The sequence below is a fragment of the Antechinus flavipes genome, chromosome 2 (genome assembly GCF_016432865.1).
Source record: "Antechinus flavipes isolate AdamAnt ecotype Samford, QLD, Australia chromosome 2, AdamAnt_v2, whole genome shotgun sequence".
NCBI classification, from domain to species: Eukaryota; Metazoa; Chordata; class Mammalia; order Dasyuromorphia; family Dasyuridae; genus Antechinus; species Antechinus flavipes.
This window is the reverse complement of record NC_067399.1, coordinates 632,889,733-632,907,913: the sequence shown is the minus strand read 5'-3', so window position 1 is coordinate 632,907,913 and position 18,181 is coordinate 632,889,733. Positions and strand designations below refer to the sequence as shown.

At 37.3% G+C, this 18,181-nt stretch overlaps 1 protein-coding gene across 14 annotated transcripts in view; it reads right to left on the bottom strand.

Annotated features, from left to right (window-relative positions):
* KCNMA1 (potassium calcium-activated channel subfamily M alpha 1) overlaps nucleotides 1-18,181 on the bottom strand; it is an 891,121-nt gene that overhangs the window by 213,628 nt on the left and 659,312 nt on the right. For all 14 annotated transcript variants that reach the window (XM_051982028.1, XM_051982029.1, XM_051982030.1 and 11 more), the window contains exons 11-14: nucleotides 17,447-17,552; nucleotides 15,257-15,339; nucleotides 9,346-9,415; nucleotides 627-782 (exon numbers count right to left, since the gene is read on the bottom strand). In XM_051982028.1, coding sequence (XP_051837988.1) covers nucleotides 627-782; nucleotides 9,346-9,415; nucleotides 15,257-15,339; nucleotides 17,447-17,552 — 415 coding nt within the window. The remainder of the gene's footprint in view (nucleotides 1-626; nucleotides 783-9,345; nucleotides 9,416-15,256; nucleotides 15,340-17,446; nucleotides 17,553-18,181) is intronic.

Genomic DNA, 18,181 nt, shown 5'->3' with positions numbered 1-18,181 from the left:
AAAGCGGCTTCCCAGCCAGACCCATGGGGTGATGAGCAGTGGCTGGGACAGATTGAATTTCAGACTTTGAAAGGGCAATGTTGCCAAGAAAGCTGCGCATCTCCTCACTCTCCACTCAAACAACCATGACATGTAAGCCCTGCTGGCCCCCTTGATTGTGGAGAAATAAATAAATGAATTATGTTGTTGGGGTTTGGGCTTCAGCACAAACACATGGTCTGTATTTATTCGCACAGTGAGAGGTCCACCAGCCACTTGATGTAAAAGACCAAAATGATAATTCTTTTCTTTAGGCACTTTGGTGCCATATGGAATGTATATAAATCATATTTTTGTTTTAACAGCAGGGGCTTTGTTGATAGATAAACATGTGGTTTATCTAAAAAAGAGAGAGAGAGAGGATTGTGCTTTGAACAATCATTTAATGGCCATGGATGTGCCAAATAAAAATAAAAACATAATTTTGAAAGAAGCTGGCCTTGTGCCCAAATCTTTGAGCAAGAATTCCTCCCCAACCAAAGTGGGTAATGTGCGTCTATCTGTTTTGAGTTTAAGCTGTGCTCTCTACTCAACCCCACGACAAATTGAATCGTGGACTAATGCTCACTAATAAGACAAGACATTACCTTTATGAATGACCTCATGGAGAAGAGATTGGCGAGCATTGTGGAGAGGCCTTGAGCCAGGCAGCTCTGGGCTATGAATCCTAGCTTCAGTTCAGCAAGGCAGATTGCGTCATCTCCTTCTTTCCAATTCCAGCTCGGGATGTTTAGCAGATGGGCCTGAGGGAATAAATACAGGTACAGGAGACCACTTTAGAGAAAGAGAGAAATGGTTTTTCTCCATTAAAAAAAAAAAATCCTTGCATGAACAGGGCATTGATCGAGTAACAGGAGTTATATTCATCACCTTCTTGTGATCATCTGGTTCTGACAACTGATATTTTCACTCAATTCAACTGCAGACCAGATCTCCTTATTTTCCTGGGACTTTTCTGCCCTTTTTCTCATCATTTCCCCTTTGTTTTAGGACTTAGCCCATTCCTAAAGCCTTGTTTCCTTCCTTTAGCCAAAGTGTACACAGAGGGAATTTTCTCCTGTGTCAGACAAAATTTAGCCATTCATCTAAGTGAGCTCCTCAACTAAAATGAAGCTCCCTGTAGTCAGACCTTGTACCAAAACAATCAGATCACTGCTTTAGGCAAAACTGATGTGTTTAAATATTTGTTGATGAACTGATGGTCCTTGGCCAAAGCCTGTTCACTATTTATGTCAACGATATGAACGAAAATGAGGAAACATGAATGTGACATAGCTAAAAGTGAGGGAAGATAGGGGGAGAAGCTTTTGTAATCTCAGGCTGACTAAATTTAAGTCTAATATCCAAATGAAAGGGAGCAAAGATCCTACTGTTGGCTATATGAGTGAGACAGTACATCTGGAAATAGTATACCTAGTTCTGGCTCCCACACCTTAAAAATAAATGAATAAACTAAAAATTATATAGAGGAGAAAACCAAAAGTGATAAGTAGTCTAGACACCATATCAGAGCACAGAAGAGTCCTGGGAGTTAGGGGTGTTTAGCCTGGCAAAAACAAGACTGAGGAGAGACAAGATAGTCATATTAAAATACGGGCTGTCATGTGGAAGATGGATTGCACATTATGAATTGTTCCTGATGGCAGCAGACCAACACATGGACCTTACAAGAAGAGGGATTTTGGATGATATAAAAATATTCTTACAATTAAAACTAACAACAAATGGACTTCCATGTAAAGTTATGAACTCCCAGTCAATAGAAGCAAACAAGAGGATAAGAAGAGGCATTCATTAGGAAGACTTTAGATTAAATTCTAAGATATTAAAAAAAAAAAAAAAAACCTCTGGAATTCATTGATTATTTTCTCCCTCTTTATGGTATTGGGAAGGCCAAAGATTATGCTTTTTTTTTTTTACTTTTGATAATGTGTTCAGAAGGCTTACTTGAAGGAAAAAAAGCTCTCCATGGCAGAATATGGAAAGGTATCTATCTGGTTCTTTTCAGAATTTCTACTCTATATGGGGATGTCTCTCTAGTTGTCTGAGTACTGATCCAACCCTGGCTGCTTCTAGGAAGGATAGCTCTTCCAAGGGCCTGAAAGAGATGGATTCAAAATTACTAATATTTAAAGTCATAGCATAAATCTGAGCTAGGATCAATGCTTAATATTCTAAGATTGCTCATCTCCTCCTTCCTTCCAATTCTAGTAAGCCATCTTTTCTCCCTCTTCAATGCCCTGCCAGCCTCTGCTTTGGGAGCATCAATCTTTGCTTTATTTTCAAAGATGTCTCAATAGAGGCAGCTAGGCTTTGAAATAAAATTCTAGATTTTGAGTCCTGACTTGACCACTTCCTAAATGAGTGAATATGGATAAGTGATTTTGTCTCCCTGGGAGTTACTGTTTTCATATGTAAATTAAGGAGATTCAATTGAACAAATCAATTAATTAATAATTTGGTGAGCACTTACTTATTAAATGTCCATACTGTACCAAGCTAGATATTAAAAATTTAGAGACAAAAATATAAATTACTTCCTACACTCAAAAAGCTTATATCCTATTTGATATTTTCTAAAATTTCTTCTGGCACTGATCTTTTTTGATTCATTGTAATAGAATAAACCAATTGAGTGAGAAGATACGAATTTGGACTTAAATGCCTAAGAATGAGGGTGAAACATGGAATCATAGGTTTAGTATTGGAAGGACCTCAGAGATGCTCTACCAGTCCCCAGGGACTTAAGAAATCATACCATTGGCATTTCAGAGACTAATACTCCTACTATGGAGCCAAGTGAATTGTGGGGTATGTAGATACATCAGATATGAAAACCATGTCTTCTTGAGTTTCAAATGGGGTGGGGGATTCCACTTAGAGGATCCCTCCAAGTTCCATGACCTTGTCAAAATAGAGTTTTCAGTTTTCTTACTCATAAACCAAGTCTCTGACTCCTAGCTCCTTACTTTTCCATCTGGTTTGAGTTCTTTGTTTAGACATATTTTACATGTCATTACATGTGAAATTCAAGTTAGTTCCATTACTTGGGGTTTCCTTTGCCCCTTCTGTTGGCCAGCACACTTTCTCCAATCACTAAGTGAGGGGGAGGGTGGGAAAGAAAAAAACTGTGGTAATGAAACAAAAAGATGATGATCCGCCATGGGAATTCATATTATGAGTTTCTACCTCTTTTTGGCATTTTCATTGGAAAGAAATCTTGGTTTGGTAGAAAATACCCAAAGAGAAACACAGGAGCCTGGAGACAAATCTCTTAATTTAGAAAATAGATCTATGCCCCACAGGCAAGGTCAGAAGCTTTCTTCCAGTCAGAATTTTCATGGTCCTTTCCTCCATTGGAGGAGATGGGGAAAGCATTGAAGTGAGTGTGGATGCCTGATTTAACTCATTTGTCATATTGGGCAATTTACCACTATGTCAGGGTGGCATGAAAAGAAAATTCACACTAGCTTCAGAGAATTGTTTTTGAGCCCAGATTCTAATCCTTTAATCATTTGCTAAATGACTCTGGTCAAGTCACTTAATGTTGAACTTCAGTCTTCATATGTGAACTGGGGATAATACCTCATAATATACTTTAGAGGGTAGGGAAGTGCCTTACAAACATTAGAAAGCTCCATAAAAATTATTATTAACAATAATTAAGTGTTCCAGCTTGGCCACAAAGAGGTCCTAACTTTTAATGGAGAGGTAGGGACTAAAGGTATAGAACTTTGTGCATACCATCCAATTTGGTTGATATGTTAGTTTTGAAAAACATTTTTCATTCTTCATTATAAGGGATGGGTCTTTAGTTAGGGGAGAGAAAAAGGATGCACTTGAAAGTGAAGGAGAATTTAAAGCAAAATATTTTAATTAAAATTTATCTTTAAAATAGTAATATCTTTTGTTGTTCAATTGTTTCAATTGGCTCTGGTTTTTCATGATACCATTGATGTTTCCTTGGCAATGGATACTAAAGTGGTTTGCCATTTCCTTCTCCAGCTCAATATACAGATGAGGAAACTGATGCAAATAGGGTTAAGTGACTTGTACAGGATCACATAGCTGGGAAATATCTGAAACCAGATTTGAATTCATGAAGTTGGGTCTTTCTTACTCCAAGCCGAAACTTTATACACTGTGGCATCTAGCTGCCCTATAATATCTTAGTACAGCAGAAAGACCTCTGTCAGAGTTAGAGAATCAATATTCAAACCTCATTTCTGAAGTTTATTATCTATGTGGTCTTGGATAAGTCATCTAAACTTTCTAGGATTCCATTTTCTCAAATGTAAAGAGAAAGGGTTATGCTAGGCAGACTCTGAAATCCTCTTTTGAGATCTATGATCTCCATTTTCTCATAGGCAAAAGCAAAAAAAAAAAAAAATAGCAACAGCCCTTCCTATTTTGTGGACAAAATTAAGTAGAATAACACTTTATTAAATGGCCATATCAGAACACTTTGAAAAGTTTAAAATAACAATTATTATTATGAGGAATAGAAGAGTTCAGGCTATACCCAAATAGTGCCAATGGCCATCCTCACCATCCCTGCACCCCCACCACCTACCTTCATCAAGGACCAATTCACATTAAGAATCTTTTCTTAAGGAGCAGAAAGCTCCCTCTACTGAAAGCCAATGGCACCTAATGGAATCATTCTTTTCCTTCAAATAAGAAATATGGTGCCTTAGATGCTTGTCAGTCTGACGAACAGTATCACTTCTGAGGAGCATCAATTCCTTCTGCTCTGCTGATTCCTAGGGTCTATTGCTAAGCTGATGGGTCCATGAGTTACAATGTTTGAGGGATCAGGACTGCTGGTCCCACTGGTCCCGAGAATTTACTTAAAAATCCATTCCCCAAGTTTCTGCGTACTGAAATAGCATACTATCTTTTTCTGCAACAATGCTATAAAATGTCTAAAGTTCTGTGAAATGCATCGTCTTCCCCATCCCTTGGTCCTTGAGGGCAGAGACTGTGTTTTTTTGTTTGTTTCACTCTTTGTTTTTACATCATCAGTGTCTTGCATATTCTTATTATGTCAAGAACCTGTGATTTCAGACACAGCATACAATCCATTTGTATTTTTAGGGAATTTCCTGAGGAAGAGACAGACGGAATCACTTGCTCATGGTCACATATCTAAGAAGACACAAAAGTAAAATGCAAAAACCGGTCTTCCTGACCAAAATTCCAACTCTCTCCTCACTATGCAGCATAATCTTGAACATAGTAGGTGTTTGATCAGTGTTATTAAAGTAAATATTTCCTGAATTAAAAAGACAAAATAAGTGAAAAAAACTACAAAGTAGTATACAAATGCAGGGTGACTAAGTGGTACAGAACATAAATTGCCAGACTTGGAATCAGGAAGATCTGAATTCAAATCTTGCCTCAGACACTTAGGCACTTAGCAGTTGTGTGATCCTGGGCAAATCACTTAATCTTGTTTATCTCAATTTCCTCTTCTGTAAAATGAGCTTTAAGAAGAAATAGCAAACCACTCCAGTTTCTTTGCCAAGAAAATTCCAAGTGGGAGTACAAAGAATCAGGCACAACTTAAATGACTTAAGAACCAACACCCAATCATACAAATATAAAGTATTATTATAATTCTATTTGAAAGTCAGTCTTGATTGCCGGTCAATGGCACAGGAATGTGCAGCTGCCTATCTTGGATCATGAAGGTGGAAGGCACTCTGGAAAAGACTATTCTACCAAAACTATGGTCCTTGGAGAGTGTCACCCAAGCTCACCCATCACAGGCTGGATTTGAGCTCAGATACCCTGATTCTAGAACTAAGAAGAAAGCACTGTACCATACTGGGAAGCTAGGTACAGCAGTAATAAGCTTGACCTTGGCTTAGGGATGCTTTTGGTTGATCGTGCTGCTCATCAGGCCATGTGGCTGGAGAATGGGAGTGCCAAGGGAGATGCCAAGATCACAGCCCCGTTCAACTTCCCCACCTCTCCTCTTGAAGATGGTTCTGGTAACAATGTATTGGCAGTCCCGAGGCATTTCCTTGGCACTTGATAGGGTGGAAAAAAGAGTCTGGGCAACTGTCAAAGCCAATTCTCTCCTCTCTGTTCAGAAATCTCAGAAGTTCTGCCATCAGGACATGGTGCTTTTATGTTTCTGACTTGTCTGGCTAAAGTCTCAATCTTTGATTTTTTTTTTTTTGTACAGCCCCAGGACCCAAATAAATTGGGACTAAAAGACTAAAAAGAAATCAGGCTTTGGGCAAGTAGGAATGGAGGAGAGATGCCCTCTATTATTTTTGAACAATTTATACAGTTTACATTTGTAAGAGATGTTGAAGATCAAAGTAGTCATGTACAGGCTCCAAACTGTGGTGGGCTGGTGGAGTTGCTTTAACTTTGAGAAGATTCTTTTAATTCAAATTCAGTTAAATATGTCAAAGATTTTTTTAGTTTTGTTTCTAATTTGAAGGACCCTTAATCCTTTCTCAAATATATAGCATTATTATCACATTCAATCAAAATCCTCCTTAAAAGAAAGAAGAAAGAAAGGAGGGAGGGAGAGAGAGAAATGGCAAGAGAAAGGAGGAGGTAGGGGAGAGAGGGAGGGAGAGCCAGAGAGCCAGAAACAGAGACACAGAGAGAAAGACAGAGACAGACAGAGACAGAGACACAAAGAGAGACACAGAGAGGCAAAGACAGGCAGACACAGAGAAACAGAGATAAAGAAACTGAAAGAAAAAGGGAGAGGGAAAGGGAAAGAGAGAGACAGAGATAGAGATAGAGACAGAGAGACAGAGAGAGACAGAGAAAACTTTCAAAACAACTTCAAATTGCTAAAAACAACAACAACAAAAAAAAACATCAGTAGACATTCAGCTCCCTACTAACATCATTCATCAGTGTCAAGTTCAAAGCTAGGAAAATTCCAGCACTAGGGAAAATTCCAAGGAGTATCCTCAGATGCAGAAACAGACCTTCTGCAAGTTAGGGGCTGGTAAGTAACTGACATTGTCTCCATTTGGTCAGCACAGGGTAGCCCTGATTTTCAGGACACAGACAGATGACTATGACCTTGGGTGGCCACCACCAAACCTGCCTGCCATATAATGTTGAGCTGCAAAAAAACAGCCACCTGCTGAGGGCTGGGTAATGGTTGGCAATGGCAGTGAGCTCTGAGTGGAGGGCCAATCACCGACAGCAGGATACACTCAAAAGAATAGCCTCCAATGGGCTCCCACATGGCAAAATGGGCCATTGTTTGCCAGCAATTAAGGAATAATGGCATGGGGCTGTTGCAATTGGCAGAATGGAGTCATCTCTGGGTCATCATATTGTTTGTTAGGCAGAGAATGAGCCCTGGATGATGGGAATCAGTCTCACTGCTGATCCAGCAGGGAGTTATTGTATTCATCTAAGACACCTGGACCCAGGTACAAAGTAGCTTCTGGTCTTTAGGACTCATTGCTAAGACAAGCTATTGAATCTCAAATAAAGAAAGGAGTCACTAGCTACTTTCCCTCCCTAAAAGCTGTTTTCCTAGGAGCTTACTAAGTAAAAAGCATTGCTTTAGAGAAGAGAGACTGGGGTCTAATTTGTAGATAAGCAAATCACAAGAGAACAGAAAAAGAGAAAACTGATAAATTCAATTCTACCAGGATCCCCTGAAACTCACATATATATCTGCTTTGCTGAATTACACATCTTAAGAAATTATAAATTTATTTTTAACTTTCCAAAGGGAAATCTCATTCCTGAAATGAAGTATGCTTATCCTAAACTTTGTTTGGGGTGAACTGTGCTCCACAGTCTCAGTCTATACAATCAGAACACCAGGTTTAAATAGTTCTTCAAGGATCACATTTTTCAACTCACACCTGAAGCAGGAATCCTGCTTATGTTACATTCCCTCCAGAGTATCTTCTCTGGAGATAGTGGGTTCAGAAATTCATAACAAATTGATCATTCCACTTAGACCATATTTATTCTGATCTCTCTGGATCCTATAGCATTGGACAGCGATATTACAGTGTAATTGATTTAGGGGAATGTCTACCTCGCCTATCTCCATGAATTGTAAGTTCTCTGAAGGCTTCTTCCATCTTCTCTTTCTTGTACTGTTCATAGCAATAAGATACATCACTGAGCATATAATAGCTACTCGATGCATTGCTACTAGATGAAGGAAGCACATCAATGAGGGAATTCTGAGGCTTTAAACAAAATATAATCTAGAAATTTTTTTAAGTGCCATAAATGGTGAACATTTACTAAAAGAAAAACTGTGGAGGTTAGAAAAAGAGATGTAGCACAACATAATAGAAATAAGAATAGTTTATATTTCTATTGCACCAAATACATGCCAGGCATTGCGCTAACTGCTTTATAATTTTTGATTATTTGACCCTCACACAAATCTTTTGAGGTAGGTCTATTATTATCCCCATTTTACAGATGAGGAAATTGAGGCAAACTGAGGTAAGTAAATTGCTCCTGTATCACACAACTTGTGAGAGTCTGAGATCACATTTGAACTCAGTTCTTTCTGCCTCCAAGTCAGTGCTCCATCTATTGTATCATCATATACAAGTTAATGAGCCTCTCTGAGCCTTAGTTTCCTCCTCTGTCAAATAAAGACAGTAACACCTGCTGCATTTATTTCACAGAATTATCTAAAGATTAAGTAATGTGAATAAAGACCTTTGAATACCTTAAACTGGTATATAAGTGCTAGCTATTTTTATCTATAAAGCTCTCTTCCCAAAATCCAGTAATACCATGACATTTGAGTAAAAGGAATTTTTCAGAGAGGCTGTTACCTATCATACCCTTTTTTCATAAGTTTTTTTTTCTGATAATATGGAGGTGAAGCAGAAAGTGGGAACCATGTGGAACTCAAAACTTAAAAAAAAATTAAAATGTTAAAAAAAAACTTTCACATATAATTGAGAAAAACAAAATATGATATATATATATATATATGTATGTATACATCAAAAATAAAACAAAGTGGAAGCCATAGATAACTTTGAACCAGCTTTCAAGAACACACCATTAAGTTTTCAGCATGACAAATGGAAATTGACTAATGCTACAAATCAGGCATGTTGTATTGTTTTAATGGCCTAGATTTTTTTTTAATATATGGAGAAAATTTAAAGTCAATTAAACTTAAAAATGTGTTGTGTTTTCATCTTCCCCTTCCCCCAAGGGATCCAATTGTTAAATATTTACTCTAGGCCAGTTATATATTTACCAGCACACTACTGGGAGGTTCCATGTTTATATCCCCACATGAGAGGCAGGCACTCACTTCCTTACCTTGTTGTGATACTGTAGCATCTGGGTGATAATTCTGATCTTCGGATGGTAGTTCTTTATGGAAATTACTCTACAAAAGAAAGAGCCAAAGCTGAGATCTCTCTATTTTCTTCTTTTGCTCCAAAACACTTAATGATTCCCTATTGTTTTCTTCATATTTAAAAAGAGGTGATTGAACAAGATGACCTAAGTAGAGATTTTTAATTGGGGGGGGCAGTCCCAGGTATTGTTGGGATTATTTTTTAATATTCTGATAACTGTACTTCAATATGATTGGTTGTCCCATGTATTTTATTTTATTTGAAACATTGCAGAGGTTTTATCAGACTGCCCACAGAGTTCATGACATGCAAAAAGCTAAGAACCCTTAAGCTAGAGATTCCTTCCAGCTTTACAGTTAGATTGCAATGGTCCCAACTCTAAACGTTCTCATAAATCTAGGCTGCAGTTTCCTTCCACCTCTGATTTTCAGAATTCTTATTTTCCTTCAAGACTAAGTTTAGGTGCCAATTCTTCTTTATAGACTTATCTACTCTCCCTTGTTAATCAAGTTCTCTCCCTTCTCAGATGTGCTCAGACATCTTTCTCTGCATCTTTACCCACCTCAGTCATCACTTTATTAACTGTGTAGATGATATGTCCCCCATAACTAGAATGCTCTTCCTCCTCATTTCTACTTTCTGGCCTCCCTGGTTTCCTCTAAATCCCAGCTAAAATTTTACCGTCTACAGGAAGTCCTTTCCTGATTTCCTTTAATTGAAGTGAATTATATTGAACATTTTCAATTTATTCTATATATTGTTGGATTTTGGGGTTGTTCTTTTTTATTTAGTGGTTTGCATGTTATCTCTCCCATTACATGAAGGGCCTCTTGAGAGCAGGACTTTTATATCTCTTTGTATCTTCCAGGCTTAACATAGTGTCTAGACTATAATAAGTGCTTAATAAATGTTTATTGATTGACTGAGGAATTGAATGAAAGCTTGTTGAGAATTAGCTCTTAATTTCATTTATGTATCCCTCAATCAGGCATAGTAGATGATTAATAATTACTATGATTAATAAATTATTGGTAAATTCTTTAGCTGAACTGAAGAAGGAAGGTCTAAAATAGTCAGGAATTCCTCCTATGATAATGCCAGTTAGATTATTTCTAACTGGAGCAAATGGAGCCAGCAACCAGTCTTTCCTAGGTTAGGAGGGAAAAGAAAGAAAAAAGCCTAGTTGAGGATAAATCACACCATACACTCCCAAACACACACACACATTTTCCACTGATATTTGAATCCAGTTGAAACACAGTTACAGGGAACACCAAAGGCAGTCTTGAAGGAATGGTAAAACATAAACAGCTTGAAACAGTATGGAAGGATGAAGACAAAAATGGACCATGGAGGTCATAACACCTGGGTTCACAGAATCTCCAAATAAAAAGGAGTTCCCAAGGTCAGTTATCTCTCCTACAACCTCCACAATAAACAGTCATCCAGCCTGTACATGAATATGCTTATGGAGAAGAAATTCAACACTTCTCATGACAGCCTATTCAGTTTTGAATAGTTATGTTAACTTTGTTTGGGGGAGGAGGGCTTAGCTTTTCCCCCACATAGAGCAAGCCTAAATTTGCCTCTTTCAGACTTCTTTCCATTTCTCCTACTCTTCCCTCTAATGACAAGAGAAGATCAGATATCTCCTTCCAGGGTAATCCTTCCTTCTTTCTTGTCCCATTTTAGCCAAAATTTAACTAGATATGTAATCTTAATGAAAGCACCTATAACATCTAAGTTCCTGCATGAATAGACCAGATGACTTTGAAAGTCCCTTTCATTTCTATGTGTTGCTAATCCTAGCATTAATAGAAATTTTAAAGTGTCTACCCACTTGGATAAGCTATTAGCCTCAAGGTATTTGAGATGCTTTCCTTTTGTTTTAGAATTATTTTATTATTATTATTTTAATTGGTTCAATTCAATATAATATTATTATTTCAATTGGTTTTAGCAATCACTCTAGTTATACCTTAAGAATTCCTTGGGCTCATAAAAAAAAAAAAACAATATAAACAAACAACTCCAAAACAAAACAAAAAATCCAGATTATCCAATCATTGGAAAGAACATACTAATTAATAGCTATCATCATTTCTATTGGCCTTATTTTATCTCTCTGAATAAAGGAGAATTGGCAGCTTTGAGGAAGCAAAAAAAAAAAAAAATTGCCAGATTTAGATATAAACCAACCACCATTTCTAAGAGTCTGAGGCAGCTTCAAAATAGAATGTGATGCCTCTGAAGATGGGGAATGGGTTTTCCATCACTAGAAGTCTTCAGGAAAAGATGCTCACTTGTTAAACAGATTTTATAAGGATCCTTGCTATGACATGAGTTGCACTAGATTGTCTCCAAGGTCTAATAATAAGATTCTGGGACTCTCAATGACACCTCTAAATGAGAACTTCTAATGAATTTCAATAAATGTAAGACTTAGTTGAGAATCACCGTGGGGTTCTAGGGAATATTCTCCATCTTATACCTGATCTATCTTTCTTTACTCAAAATAAGCTATTGGTCCCATTCTATACATGGTTCTGATTTACCATGAACCAGCAAGAAAAGGAGACTGACTGGGAAGTATAGCTTATGCTTAGATTCTATTTCAGCTTTGACACTAATTACTTACATCACCTCAGGTGAGACACTCTTAACCTTCCTGAACCCTGGGTTTCTTTACCTGGACAATGGGGATAAAAGTCTTCAACGATGTAAACTGCCAGGTTTTTTGGGACATATAAGTGCTTAGTAAAAATTAAAAGCACAGTCCAGCTATCTAAGTCATGGCTATCCCATGGATAGCCCATGCTATCTAGTGTGGATATCTCTGCCTGGAGTCCAGAAAGGTATACATGTTCCTCTTGAAATAAAGAAGCCAGAAAAATAAAATTCAAGTTCAAAGTCCTATTTTGCTAATCAATTCTTCTTTAAACTTAATGCTGCATGGAAGCAAATTTATTAAGTGCTCTCCATTTTATTCCCACTAAAAGTTACACTCAGATACCTTAATCTATATTTTATTAAATCAAATCATGTCTTTTAAGAAAACATACAAACCATATGGTATAGGGGAAAGATTGGGGTGGGAGGGATGGGGGAAGTAGGGAAGATTCAGCCAAGTGTCAATTTTTCCTAAAAGGTATTGATGTTCATTAGGGAAATGCACAGATACCAATACTTCCCCTCATACAAATTCATGTTGGGTTTTTGTTCTTCAAGAATATAATTTTGTTTTTGAAAAAAGAATTGTGTCTACCCTTACGTATAATTCGAGGAACAGGAGGTCCCAGACATTGTGAGATCATTTCATATTGATCAGCTTTCTAAGCAAACTAATTTCAAATGTATCTTTGCTAGTTTTATTTAAGGAAGGCATACTGTTTTCTTAGCCTGTTAGATGCAAGAAAGAAAATAAAATAAGTATAAGCAGAGCTAATTTTAACCTAACATTCCCATGTTCATTTTGCTCCCCCAGCCTCAGACAAGAAATCAAGGCATTTATGTGCCTTAACTAGAAGTGGCTTTCATTTGGGCTAAGTGATTTTTATTCCTTGGCATCATGCCAATCACCCTTGGATATCAATGTTTTAATAGAATATAAAATCTTGAACTGTTCAGGCTTGTGGCTTAAATAACATGTGGCAATTAAGAGAAGTGATACTTCTGAACTTGACCTTCCAAGCAGCATACACACAATAAGGTGCCATCCCAGCATTTCTCTCTTGGACTTTGTCTACTGTTGAGTGAGATTTTCAATTGCATATTCTGTAGACAATGAAATTTAGTTATTACCTTGGAGGTCTGCATTTTATCCCTTAAAATGACTAAGGAAATATTCAATTAAAATGAGTGAAATGGTGTTGCCAGTGGACGTAGAGATGGATACTCCCATCCTTTAAGCATAGTAGAATAGATGGGTTCTTCACACAAAGGTTTCTACAATCTTGTTCCTCCTGAAGGTAATAGGAAGTATGGGGAGGGCTGGGAAGAAGTAGACAAAATATGTATATGTGAAATATGAAACAAGAAGCTATTTCTGTGCCTTCTACGGCCAAGTGAAACCTTGATTAAGAAAGCTCATAAATGTCTGCAATAGACAGGCATATTTGCTAAAGAAAAGGAAGAGGAATGAAAAGATCCTGACAGATGTGCCCTGCCAGACACCAAGGCCAGATGCTAATGGGATGCTTTGCTCTCTCCTAAATATGTCAGCCCAACTTTACTTTATCATGACCTGCCACACATTTCTAGAGACAGGAAAGTTCATGTCTCTTGGAACAACTGATTAAAGCAAGGATAGAAGAGATGAGAAGAATTCTAAAATATTAGGATCCCAAAGTTTAACCAAATTCCTGGAAAGAGGATATTCAAACCCAAACAATACTGAAGGTTCAAGTAAATACTCAATCAATAGGATGGATGTTCAAAATTATGGAAAAAACATCCAGTGAAATTGAGCAGCAATGAAATATTTTCCCTGAGCTCTTCTTTCTATATTGTTCTTGATTTTCTCCTGAAACTAGCTCATGAGAATATGCTGCCCTTTAATGTGAAAAAAGGGGAGGTGGCACATATCCTGAGTCCTTGGAAGGGAATTTCTATACTGTGATTGGAAGCTACACAAGTGCTATTTGGAATACAGTCCTAAGAAAAGTTCAAAGGCTAACCCACTTTCCTAAGAACATAGTTTTAATGATAGAAGGACCCTTCAAAGTGTTCTAGCCTACTCCTTCCCAAACAGAGATTGAGTGATTTGTCCACAGTCACTTTAATTAAGTGCCATAGCAAGGAACTGAGATTCAGGGTTATAACTCCCAATCCAGTTCTCTTTCCATTAGATAATAATGATGATAATGGAGGTGGTGATAATTAGCATTTATATAGTGCTTTACAAGTACTCTCATTTTATTTTTATAACAACTCTAAGAAGTAAATGCTATTATTTCCCCCATTTTACAGATGAGGAAACTGAGGCAGGTAGACAATAAGTAACTTGTCTAGAGTCAGAGAACTGGTAAGTAACTGTCTAAGTCTAGATTTAAACTTGGGTATTCCTGACTTCAAGTCCAACATCCTATTCTTTGAACCACCTAGCTGTTTCTAAGACTAGATTGGGAGTCAGAAAATCTGGGCTCACTTAACTAGTGACATTTACTAGTGAAGTGACCCTAGTAAGTTCATGAACTTCTATAGTAATTGCCTCAGATATATCTACCAAGTCTACCTACCATGGATCCCTCCAAAATTCCCATAAGAAAGACTCAAATTTCAAGCTAGAATCAGTATAGATATTAAATGATTTCTATATCTTTGGGACACTATGACATTGTGTGCGTGTGCCCATGTGCATTTGTTTAGCTATCTTCCAATTCAATGGAAAACCATCAATTTATCCACATCATTCTTGTTCAAATGGATCATATAGATCATAGACATGGTATTACAAAGTACCTTAGAGATCAGTTAGCACACTTATACAGATGAGCAAACTGAGGCACAGAGAAATCAAGGAACTAGTCCACAATCACCTAGGTTGTAATTGACATAGCTGGCAATTGAACTCAGTATGTACCATGCTTCTTTCCCATGGTCTAGACTCCCTCTCTGCACTCCCCTTGTCCTTTTGGAGTCTAAACTGATATTTGTCTTCACATTTGCTTTCATCTTGATAGCTCCAGAATCCTCTATACCATGTCACTCTAATGATGGCCTTCCATACAACCATCATTATCTTCACCAGATAGGAAGTTCAGAAAAAAGGCTTTAGAAGGAAAATCTGGTACTCCTAAGAGACATTAAGTAGAGAGAAAGAGCAGCACATCAAAGAATCCACCCCCTTTCCCCAGCTTCTCCATGGTTACCTCATGATGTTGGAGGCATCTTCAGCATCCGGGTCAGCGCAGTATTTATTGGCAAGGATTAGGCACGCATCTGCTGACTCTATCTAAGACACCAAAGGAAAATAACAAAACACAAACATATAAATAGCTCGGCTCGCTTGCAATTTCTCTCAGTTGACAGCTCTTGGAGAACCTGGTGCTTCCCACAGGAGAGTAAGCGCCTCGGAGATTATAGTTTTCATCCAGAGTGTAGGCTGCGATTTCTTGGTAGGATGTAAACATTTCATTTTATTGTTGCTGGATTGAGCTACATGTACCTTGATAATTATACTTTTCATTTTGCATAGTGATTTATATCCACCCTCTTCCAATTTATTTAACAAGCAATTAATTAAGTCTTACATCCTCTTCTCTTCCTTTTTCTTTATCAACCGTGCAATTGTCCTTTTTTCCCCATGGAGAAGTGAAAGCAGAGGTTAAACTACTTTTCTTCTATCAAGTATTGGAAGAAGAGAGTACAGAAATCAGAAATCCATAGGAGTAACACTGCTCCTTTGGACATACTCACCTTAAGTGTGAATAGGAGCAAATATTCACTGAAAGTTAACTCTGTCCTTCAAGAGGGGCTGTATTTTGTGCTCAGATAGAACGATTAAGAGTTGTAGAGATGTATGAATATGCACAAGTGGAAGAGGTGGGGAGTTTGGTATATTGCTAAATTCCAAATTCTAGCTAAGATTTTCTCAGCACTGATAAAAGAAAATTTACTTACTGACCAAGTAAGATAATTGTGTTAATCACTTTTATTTAATAATATTGCTTTAGTGATACCTTTCTTTTAGTTAATTTGAAGGCTTTGGATAATATTAAGATTTGTTGGTCTTAATAAATAACAAAAACAATAGCACAAATATAACAATAGCTTGTTAGGTCAGATCTATGGTATATTTCACTCACTATTAGAATTTTTACATTTGCACCAAAAATGCTGGATGCAAAAATATGATTTCCTCTCCAATATTATTCTTAAAAGATTAAATATATACTCTTAAATCACTTCTAGTTTGTCTAATAAGACTTTCTTGGAACTAATATCCAAGAATTTACCCACACTTTTTTAAAGGGAACAATGAGAACTATTTCTTGAGGTAGGTGCCTTTTTCCAAGAACTGGAACTTCACATGCACTAAATTTAGAGCACAGGTTGTCCTTTTAATGCTAAATACCTACTTAGCAAAAACAACTAATTAAAATAGTTCTCTCCTGTGCTCCCTGATCTCAGTACAGAGGTATTAGCAGCAGTGGCCTGATAATAGTGTCCTAGGGACCCTGACCTACTTGCCTCTGCCCAACAATGGCCCAAATTACCCAGTTATATTATGTGATACTTCCCCTGAGAGTAAAATTCTTAATTGTGCCTCTGCTCCCAATAACAAGGGCTTGTATTTCAGTCAATCCCAAATGCATATATAAAGTAGCAGGTAGTGGTGCTCATCAAAACACTAGGACTTTTCCTAAGTCTCTCTGTCATACATCTCTCAGGCCAAACTATAAGAGGAATTTCATAGGAAACTAGTAGATTTAAATAGGATGGTGAGAGAAGAGAGATAAAGCACAAGTCATCAGCAAAAGTTGAATCTTTGTTTATGAAAATTAGATTAAAACTGCACACATACACATATACAACCTCAAGTAAAAGGATAAAAGTAAAACAATATTCAGATAGCACATAGAGTCCTGAAAGTAAAGATGAAGGAAAATCCTTATTGCTGCTCTATAAAGACAATATCTGGAATCAGACCCCTGAGTCTATATTTTGGTCTCCTTTATTTAGTACTGGCCAATTATATGTATTCTGAGGGAGGTAACAAAAAAAAGAGAAAATAATTAAGAATTTTTTTAAGTGTTCAAGGGGAAAGAACAAGTTTTTTTCTCTTCCTCTTCTCTGTCAGTAACAGATTTCAGAACACACAGGCTGATTATTAAAGCTTTATGTTCCTGTTTGTCTCAGAAGGGATATTAGAATCACCTCCAAAATTCCAGGATGTCCTCTAATTGCTGCTTTCCCTATAAACTGTGAAAAAAGTCGTTGGCTGTAAGCTGAAGGACAGGAGAGTTTTGAATTCGGTCTTGTCTCCTCCAATATCACAATAGGCAGTTAAATATGGTCAACCAAGTGACTTGAAACCTGAAACAGCTATTGCACCTTACCTTGACTCTTGCCAGGTCATGTGGATTGAGGACTGAACCCTGATAAAATTCCACCTGAGTAAAGTGACGTTTGAAGAGAGCTTCAAGCTCCAAATTTGGGGAAATACTGTGGAAGGAAAGAACAGAAGCATCTCAGTAAGATACCCACCTCTGGTTCTCTGATGTTTATGACTTCCCTACTGCCTGAAGCTCCCACGAAGAGAGGTTTAGAAAGTAAGATCTGCTCTCTTTCAAAACTGCCACGTGCCGCATCATTGGTGAAAGATTCAGGTGACCTGAAACCCTGATATCTAATCCAAGGAACAGGTGATACTCCAAACTTCTGGGTCATTAGAAAAAAAATTATGTCCATGTACTAAGGATCCTAAAGAAAGAGGCTCTTCTTTATAGGGGTACTATTTGCTTGATGATTTCAAAAGGCAATTGAGTAAAGTAGTGAATGCTATACCTAGAATAAAGGAAAGCTGTTTGGTTCCTAACAGAGTATGTCATTTTGTTCTCCTAACTTCTGTCTTTTGGCTTCCTGTCTTTTCTCATAACTTCTGTCTTTCAGTCAGTCAATAAGATTCAAGTATTATGTACCAAGTACTGTGTTGTGTGCTAGGAAATTAAGCAAAGGCAAAATAGTCCCTGTTATCATGGAGTTCAAATTCTAATAACAATTTTGTATTATTACCATCATTATTATTATTGCTTTTGATGTTAATATCCAGTGGGGAGATGTAATAAAAGGCA